Source organism: Eurytemora carolleeae, unplaced genomic scaffold (genome assembly GCF_000591075.1).
Source record: "Eurytemora carolleeae unplaced genomic scaffold, Eaff_2.0 scaffold115, whole genome shotgun sequence".
NCBI classification, from domain to species: Eukaryota; Metazoa; Arthropoda; class Copepoda; order Calanoida; family Temoridae; genus Eurytemora; species Eurytemora carolleeae.
Window position 1 is genome coordinate 146,996 of NW_019396189.1, and position 9,702 is coordinate 156,697.

Sequence of the window (9,702 nt, forward strand, 5' to 3'; positions counted from 1 at the left end):
ATTTGGATAAAAATAGAATCAAGGCAAATATTAATATAATTAAGTTAAAAGTTTATTGACATAGGCTCTCTGTACATTAATATCATGAGTATAGAGGGGGGGGGGGGGTTGCCGGGGCTAACGCTGTTTAATTAAAGATTTCCTAGTTCAGCTATGTACACTACTGTGTACTGCGTACAGTTTTAACAATATAACATTTTTATATTATGGATATATATATACAATTAAAAAATAATCCTATATACTGCTCAACAATCTGCCAACATAATGTTAATTGATTTTCAGTAATATAATTTCAAATAATTCTTCAGCAGTACATAGGTTTACTTACAATGTACAATTTACTGTACATGACTAGATTCTAGACTAGGGGCTCATCGCAAACCACCAATTGAACAAAATTTAACAAAGGTAACCGCTACAACAGAAACAAAATTGTGATCATATAAAAAAATGTTGTGCCAAAATTTTACAATGACTTCTTAATTTTTGAATTTTTAAGAAATGTTTCTAGAAGTTGAGAAAAATAACAAGTTTTTGTAAATTTTTCTTTGATTTGAAAAAAAGTCGTTTCTAGAAGTTGAGAAAAATAACAAGTTTTTGTAAATTTTTCTTTGATTTGAAAAAAAGTCAAGTAAAACTACTAGATTTTTTTAGGTTTACTTTAGAAAGTTAAAATATTAGTCATTAATTAGTTGAAAAAATAATTTATAAGAAATGTCAGTTGGATTATGGCGTTATTGTAATCTATGATTTGGAAGACACAATATGCATTATGCAAACTATAGAAACTTATCCATTGAAAAAAGAATTTCCTAAAATTTTGCGAGTATAGACGTACTCTGAGAGGGGGTGACATGGAAACGCCTCAACACGGAAATGCCTCAAAAAAAACAGAATCATAAAACTAATTTAATGTCGTCTTCTCTCAACTTAAAATTAAAAAGACTATATTCTAACGATTTCCACAGCCATGGCCGCAGCGCTCGGCCTCCTAGCCTATTCTAGCCTCAGCGCACGGCCCACTTGCCTGTCCTAGTCGCAGTGCTCGGCCCCCTAGCCCATTCTAGCCGCAGCGCTCGGCCCCCTCCGTAGCCTGCGGCGCAACCTAACTTACCCTAAATTAATGGTAAAATAAGTGTTAAAATATTTTTTAATGAGAGAAGACGACATTAAATTAGTTTTATGAGTCCGTTTTTTGAGGCATTTCCGTGTTGAGGCGTTTCCGTGTTGAGGCGTTTCCATGTCACCTGAGAGGGGTACATGGGTACAGAACAGGGTTCTTTGTGCGATGATGAACATTGCATTTAAATTGATTTTTATACTAGTTAGCTAGGTTCTACGTGGTCATCTACTGGTTAATATACAATTTTGTTACTTTCTTTTCTAAAATGATTGATATTTTGGTTCCTCCAGGCAAACATGGCATTTAAGTCACAAATAGTCAGGGTGTCTCATCAAAATGCGAGTTTTAAAACTTAGCTCTCTAAGTAAAAAATACCCCGCCCTTTGCAAGAAAAATCAAAATTTGAACATACACTCGAAATTCTTTTTCTTCTCGCCTTTCTGATATATTTTAACCAAAACATTCATCAATTTCCAGGTCTAAATCAGCAAAAAAAAATGAAACTTTTATGTAAGTCTAGGAGGGGGCATTATTTTTGAAGAAAATTTATACCCCTGTATCTACGTTGCTGTATTTTCAAAGATTTGTTTGGAAATATTCAGGCTCAAAAGATTTTTTAAAATATATTTCTCGACATTTAAAAGTTGATTTAATGACAAGACACCCTTGGACAACATGTTATAAGGTATTCTTCATTCTTTCTAAATCTAATCTTAAATTATTTAATTTATAGGTTACTACGCTCAGACTTAAATATTAAGCCGATCAAACCCTTTTAAGAGATTGAGATTAATATATATCTAGGTTCAAACCCGCCAAAAATTTTCCGGTCTCTTTTCCTTCTCTTGCTTCAAGGCCAAGAGAAGGGAGTCCTTGTCTAGTAAAGACGAGTTGACGCTTTCGTCAGGCTGGGAGACTTCACTTTCAATCCTAAAGAAACATTATTTATAAATATTATTTTATTGCTTAAATTGAAGATATTGATTCCGACGGAAAGTACTTACCTCGAAATATCAGGATTAGAATCTTCGTCGATTGTGATCGTATTGTTAGCACCCTCAGTATAACTCGCGGGTTTTGTGACCTCATAACTATTGATATTTCCGTCCAAGTTCGCAGATTTTCTTCCCTCGAAATTCACGGATTTCCTGGTTGAATTGAAGTCTTCGAGTATTTTAATAGGTTTGTCTGGTAGTTGTATGTCTCCGTCTGGGTAGCTGGCTCGTAGGCTTTCCGCCAAACTTGCGTAGTTTTTAGTTGGAAGAGTCCTAAAAATAAAAAATTTTGATTGATTTTTTTCATTTTTATGATAAACCTTTAGTAATTTCTATGTATTCTGCTGCAAATTATCGATATTTTCTAATTTCATCTTTAATATGTCCAGGACGTGTACAGAAATTTATTTTTTTTTTGGGGGGGGGGGCAGAGTAATTTGAAACTTTTTAAAGTTCCACGGGGGACTAACATCTTATTTTTTCCAGGGGGGAGGGGGGCCTAGGACTTAAAAAGGACCTGAAACCCCCCTAGAATTCATCACATATTTCACTAAATCGAGGGGGGGGGGGGGGAGCTACCATAGACCCCCCCGTGCATACTCCACTGAATTTGTGATCCTTAATCCTGATTAAACAGCAGGGATAAATAAGTCCACGGAAGATTGTAAACATAAGCACAAAAATGTACTGTAAATCCTAGTACCTAGAATTTTCCTCCTTCATCGCGGCAAACGACATTTTCGGCAGAGTTCCACCAGTGCTTACAGAGGTACCCTGAGTCTCCGAGCTTCCTGTAGTTCCTGTTCCGTAGAGATCAGAGGTGTTGATCAACCTAACACACAAATATTTATGTTTCTAGTCTAAAAGTCTAAAAAAATACAAGAATTATTTGTGTCCTAAATGCCAGACCACAAAAATATTTAAATACTTACGTTTTCCCAGGCGACTGAGCCTCCGAGAATGTAGAGAATACATCTCCAGGAGCAGAGTCTCGTCGTATCTGCTTCACCAGATTTGTGGGCGTGCCTGATCTCAGCATATCACTAGGCGTGGCACTTCTCTGTATATGGGCTGGGCTGCCAGATCTAACCCGTCCTCCGATACTAAACTTGCCCAAGGGACCGCGCGCTGTAGAGGACATGGAGGACGAGATACCCTCGTAGAAGTCGGAGACGGCGTGCCGAGGAGATCCCAAGGGAAGAGGGGTAGACAGCTGGGAGGCATGGCTTGTTACAACACCGTGCTGGCTCATCGAGTAAGGAGTGGGTGAGTGAATTGAGAATGGAGAGGAATATTGAGATACAGGACTGGGATAACCATGTTGAGAGAATGGCAAGGGTGTAGAATGTTGGGATGCATGATTTGAAAAAGGAATAGGGGTAGAGTTAGAGAAGGGGACAGGCGTGGAGTGCTGAGAGGCGTGGTTGGAAAAGGGAACCGGGGTCGAACGCTGTGAGGCGTGACTTGCAAAAGAAACTGGAGTAGAATGCTGAGAGGCGTGGTTGGAGTAGGACACCGGGGTGGAATGAGGGGCGTGGCTAGAGAAAGAAACTGGTGTGGAATGTTGAGAGGCGTGGTTTCCTGAATATGAGAGAGGAGACCCAACATGCGAAGTAGAAAGCTAAAATAACAAAATAGATAAGGTGGGCTGAGCAATCATCAACTATTTTTAATGAATTTTTACCTGCTTTGATTGTAGCAGAATTGAACTGGCAGAGTTGAGAGTATCATGAATAGGAATAGAAAGCACATTCTCTGTGTCGGTCGGTTTCTCAAACGCTTTCTTCTGCAGAACCTTGACCAGGGCGTTTCTCTCCGCCAGGGCGGATTCCAGATTTTTTACCGATATCTCAAGATCCAACATCCGCCGTTGATACGCCTGAACCTCCGCCATTTGTTTCAATTTCTCGGAACGCGCTTCGGCGATTTTCTTTTCAGACTCTGCACTGTTTTTCTCCAACACTGCTATTTTTGCGTCCTTCGGAAATGACGCGGCATCAATGGCGACCTGACGCATTGCACTCTCCTCAAGGTACCTTTGCTCCCATTGAGTTTTCTCAGATTCCAGACGAATCATCTTCTCCTCAGATTCACTGAGTTTTCTAGCAAGGGAGTCTACATCCTCTCCCTCCCTGTCCTCTCTTCCGTCCCTGCTCTCCTGCTCCGCTCTCAACTCCTTCAACTCCTCCTCCAACTTCACACGGAGCTTCTTCTCCATGGCCTCCCTCTTCTCGCTGGCGGCCTGGATAAAAAGACCAAACTTAATCCGAAGTAATATATTAATGTTGAACAATGTTAAATTGTATGATATTTCAACCATCAAATAGCTAGTTTTCTCACAGAACTAGTTTTCTCACAGAACTAGTTTTCTCACAGAACAAGTTTTCTTACCTGAAGCTGTTCAAGACTTTTAGTCATCTGCTTGACCCTCTCCGCGTACGCTTCCTTTTGTCTGAGCTCGTCTTCTAATCTGAGCACGTTATTCTGCGCGCTTGAAAGCGCGGAGTCAAGAACGTCAATATGTGTTCTCTGCTCCTGCAATTTTTTTATCATTTAGACTTATGAAGTCTGTTCCATTTCCTCTTCCTCCGATATTACATTTGATTCTGCTTACTTAAATTATTCATGTATCCTAATTCCATAGGTATTTTTATGCTCACAGGAAAATATGTGTGACTGTATACATTTTAGGCTATTGTGTGCTTTCAGAACAATTCAAAAATCTGTATCAACTAATTAGGAACATTTTTTTATGTATACAATGTACATCCTTTAAATGAAATACTAGGAAAAAAGTATACTTAAGTCATGTGCTTAATTATACTGTATTATTAGTATTACCTGTAACGTTTCTCTCTGCTCTGCGCACTCAACTTCCAGCCTCTCCTTGGCATTGAGGAGCTCCTTGTTCTGGTTTGCGAGCTGAGTGATGAGTGCGTCTTTACGTAGGATCTCTCCTCGGAGTATACTATCCAGTCCAGGAATATTTCCCGTATCTCCAGACATTATCTATTCAGAGAAAAATCATATACATCGGAGAAAAAAAAACGTTATTGTCTGCAGCATTATTCAATATTGGTTTGATTCCCCTCTGAAGTCTCTTTTTGTTTGTTAGTAATATAATCATGAAAAAGCCAATAAATAACTTTTAGTTTTCAATATAAAAGTTTTCAATTCTTGGTGAACTAATAAATAAGAACGAATACCTTGATAAACAATTATCAAGAATAACCCCTGACTGCCGTCTAATAAATAGTAATACAGAAATCCAATAATGATAAAACCAACAGAGGCTTATTAAAAGACTTGCAAGTCAGTATCAAAAACTCATCATGGTTAAAAAGTAATTCATTGTTACCTGTGACATGACAGCATCATGTCTCTCCCTTAACTCTTTATTTATCTCCTGGTTGTTCAGTATCTCTGCCTGTAATTTAGTCCGAGCAGACTTTTCCAGGAGTTCACGTTTCTCCGAGTGCTCCCGGAGAGCCTGATACGCCTCGTGAATCTTCAACATCTCCTTCTCCAGGTTGTCCAGACGGTTTATTCTTCGCCTCATCAGCTCAACCTCCATCTTCAGAGATCGGTTCTCGTTGTTGATGGTGTCGAACATATCACGGGTATTAGGAGATGCTTCTAGAGATTCAAGCTGAGATGACAATTGAGTATCTTGTGCTCCGAGTTCTGTGCTGGTCAGGTTTGCCAGATCAGGTTGGGAGCAGGAGAGCAGAGGTAGGTTGTCAGGTTTACCAGATGAACCCAAGGGAGAGGGAGCAGACATCTTTCTAGTCTCCTGAACCTTGAGCTTAGAAACAGCATCTAGAGGGCTGTTAACTTGGTAACTTTTATTAGGTGACGAGTATGGCGGGGGTGGAGCGTTCTTATTTATCTTTGTCGGAGTGTCTACCTGTTTAGATCTATACACAGGAACAGGTATACTCGAGGAACTAACTTTAGCTTGCAGAGCGAGTGCAGCGATCCGTTCTGCAGTAGCAGCAGGATTGTTAAGTGTACTGGTGGACCCGGAGCTTTCAACGTCCGAACCTCCGGACAAGTGTCCGTTGTTATTAAGTCTCATCTCACGAGTCAGCTGGGCAATCATATCGTTTTGAACCTGAAGATCACTGTCCTTGCTCACTGCTGAAGTGTCGAAGTAGGCTCCACTGCTCGAAATATTAAACCCTTTCTTTGGTCCAAGGACCGATGGATCTTGATAAAAAGATTTCGGGGATTTCAGGATTGGATCCGTGACACTAGGATGGGAGTAGACAGAAGGTGCAAGCCGAGAAAGATTGGTTTCCTTAATTATTTAATGTTGGTGAATTAGTTGCCAATGATAATGCTTTGCTGAAATCCTGTCAGCTACTTAATCGAAAACAAGTTTTAGGACCAATTATCAAACATGTTAAAGTGCATATAGATCCCGATCATTAATCAAGTTTTAAAAAACTAAAATAAATCTGATTAATTATTGCTGTTGCTACCTGCGAGTGTGGAACTGCTTGTGTGACGGATTGGTAGTGGGAGGTCGGAGTAAACCTTGAGTTGGCCGCTACCCTTGCTCCATACAGATCCTCTGTTCTTAAACCACTCATATTCGGACCCGGAGATCCTATTGGGGTGCCTGCAACATAAAATGGTAAAATCGAAAATACTAGAAGGGAAAGAAATGATAAAGAAAGTGTTTTTATGAGGGGTTTAGACCGAAACAAAGATGAGTTGAAAATTACCATTTCTACTTCGACCAGACTTGTCTCAAAAATGCCAAACAAATTTTTTTTTCTGACCAAGCAGCCTTACTTCGTCACTGTGCCTTTTCAGCGAGAAGAATATTTTTTCTTCTTCAGAATGGTTTTAAATAAGTATGAACAGGGAAAGTATATCGGATAAACTAACAATTCAATGAGTCCTGTCTATATTTTGAAATCATGAACTTTCCCTTAAAAAAGTTTTATGAACATTTAATTAAACTTTACCTTGTCTAGAAGCTGCGATCATTGCGTCGAGCCTAAGAGCTTCTCTTCTCGCGTTATTACTCGCAATCTGCTGAGCAATCAATCTACAAACATAAACCTCTGTTATTTTAAATCTCATCCAAGCCTCTCGTTATCGACTAAAAAATAACTAAAGTTATTTTTTTTTGTTAACTGTTATAAATGAGAAAGAGGTTGACCTTTTTGATGATGAGAAGAACGATTGAAAAAGATTTTAACATTTAAAAAGGACATTTTCTTATCTACGACTAAAAAATGGTTTCGTTAAAATGCCTGATATCGTAATTTTCCCGATAATTTAAAGCACACACAATTGTACCTCCCCCCACCCCCTTTTTTTGTCTAGGATCTTTAATTGCAAAATTCGAATTTTTGTCTCGATATTAAGAAATGAAGGAATTAAAGGAAATAAAGGAATTTTCTTGAAAATGTTAAATATGATCTTGTTTAAAAACTTGCATTTCGTAATAAGCCCCCTTTCCTTCCTATAGTTAAAAAAATGTAGGAAAAGGGGGATGGGAAGTACTAGAAAGAACTGAACAAACTTAATTCGTAGAGCAAATTCATTATTGATTGTAATTTTGACTAGTTTTATAAATGATTCAAGTTTTAGAAACGATCTTGTAAATTAAAAGATTTAGTTTTCCTGTAGAGTAAAATTTATAGAACTTAAATTATCTTATTAAAAAGTTTCTGCCTCAAAATAATTAAGTACTAACCTATCTGAATAAGGTGGGGGCGGATGGTAGCTGGGCCCCGCCTGTCCATGAGACTGAAGTATATGCCCGGCCATAGCATGAATATGACCGAGTTGTTGATGTGAGACTTGATGATGCTGTTCTTCACCCTGGGGCTCCTGACGTTCCATGTTACGGAGCACATACCGCTCCTCCTGATACAAATTTTTTTGAATATCTTTTATTGGTATGACTACTGTGTACAGGATTTAATCTTAGGAAGATGTCCAAGGTTCAATCCTAAAGAAACATTATTTATAAATATTATTTTATTGCTTAAATTGAAGATATTGATTCCGACGGAAAGTACTTACCTCGAAATATCAGGATTAGAATCTTCGTCGATTGTGATCGTATTGTTAGCACCCTCAGTATAACTCGCGGGTTTTGTGACCTCATAACTATTGATATTTCCGTCCAAGTTCGCAGATTTTCTTCCCTCGAAATTCACGGATTTCCTGGTTGAATTGAAGTCTTCGAGTATTTTAATAGGTTTGTCTGGTAGTTGTATGTCTCCGTCTGGGTAGCTGGCTCGTAGGCTTTCCGCCAAACTTGCGTAGTTTTTAGTTGGAAGAGTCCTAAAAATAAAAAATTTTGATTGATTTTTTTCATTTTTATGATAAACCTTTAGTAATTTCTATGTATTCTGCTGCAAATTATCGATATTTTCTAATTTCATCTTTAATATGTCCAGGACGTGATTCATAATTTAATAATCAAGAAAAGTAGTTCAAATTTTGTTTAGTAAGAAAAGTATCTGATTTACAAATACTTAAAAAATATCTACGTTATTTTTTTAACTTGAATAAAGCACAGTTCTAATTGATTTTAAGAGATCCAAACTGACCACCCTCTTCCTCCCCCCCCCCAGGTCCGATTCCAGCCCGACTTGACCGATTAGCAAGTCTGATCTCATATCAATATATTTCTAATTAACTGAACATCAAGGATGAATATTCCCCTACCCCATTTTTAAAAAAGATGTGGCATTATTTTCTGTGATCTTTTAAGTAACGTTTAGTTTCATATTAAAGGAGTAAATTAATAAGAGTTTCTTCGAAAAACCCCTATTCCTGGTTTACCTGGGTTAAATTTTCAGTTGAAGTGGACACATCAGTTTCACTCCCACTTAGACTGGGATAATATTTAATATGCTGACCAGGGCGCTGGTGTACGCCGTGAATCCCTGGATGATGTCCAGTAGGTCCATGTACTCCCTGATGTACACCTGGTACATGACCACCTTGATGTATGCCCTGATGTAATCCGTGAGGGCCCCGACCAGCAAGATATTGAACTGGCATACCCGACCCATACGCAGGGGTGTGTGGGTGGGAGGGACGCATTGCGTCAGATATACCCGATCCATACCCAGGCGGGTGAGGGTGAGAGGGACGCATAGCGTCACTAGATTAGATCAAAATAGTCCATTATGGCACACATTTTATGATTACAGCAACCGACGTGTTTTTAAGTCTGAAAATAAGCGGTTCATTCATTCGGCTTCTGAATATTTATTTTTTTCTGATTTATTCAATACTAATAATTAGCAAATAGAAAACATCAATAAAAAAGCATTACTAAAAATTGATCACCCCGACATTTTCTATAATTCATTCGTGGATCTTTTATATGGAAAAAAATCCCATTAAACTGATAATTATGGTCAAGTGTTAACAACTGAGGGCAGACAAATTTGAGAATTTAGATTAAGTTTAACACCGATATGTCAAAAAATTGTTTTGATTGCATTTTTGTTGTTTTTTATTTGATCAATTTTAAACAAACACATGACTATGTTTGGTTTGGGAAATGAAACTTATTGAGCTGAAACGTAGTCTGGAAAATAA

At 38.2% G+C, this 9,702-nt stretch overlaps 1 protein-coding gene across 1 annotated transcript; it reads right to left on the reverse strand.

Moving 5' to 3' along the window:
* Positions 1 to 1,250: 1,250 nt before the first annotated feature.
* Positions 1,251 to 9,351, reverse strand: LOC111697678 (angiomotin). The gene is made up of 12 exons (XM_023467761.1): positions 8,935 to 9,351; positions 7,835 to 8,007; positions 7,098 to 7,180; positions 6,606 to 6,745; positions 5,480 to 6,421; positions 4,963 to 5,130; positions 4,513 to 4,656; positions 3,806 to 4,363; positions 3,054 to 3,742; positions 2,825 to 2,953; positions 2,131 to 2,394; positions 1,251 to 2,056 (listed from the first exon to the last, which is right to left on the reverse strand). Exons 1-12 carry the CDS (start codon positions 9,250 to 9,252, stop codon positions 1,933 to 1,935), a joined length of 3,732 nt encoding a protein of 1,243 aa, XP_023323529.1. The 5' UTR covers positions 9,253 to 9,351; the 3' UTR covers positions 1,251 to 1,932.
* Positions 9,352 to 9,702: the final 351 nt, after the last annotated feature.

What these genes read in the sequence shown, in the direction of transcription:
- LOC111697678 (XM_023467761.1), bottom strand. Translation starts at nt 9,252, where the DNA reads ATGCGTCCCTCTCACCCTCACCCGCCTGGGTATGGATCGGGTATATCT. An exon ending in AAGCAGTTCCACACTCGCAG is followed by an intron (nt 6,422 to 6,605) that starts GTAGCAACAGCA and finishes TAAATAATTAAG; the next exon opens with GAAACCAATCTTTCTCGGCT. An exon ending in AGCAGAGAGAAACGTTACAG is followed by an intron (nt 4,657 to 4,962) that starts GTAATACTAATA and finishes AAAAAATTGCAG; the next exon opens with GAGCAGAGAACACATATTGA.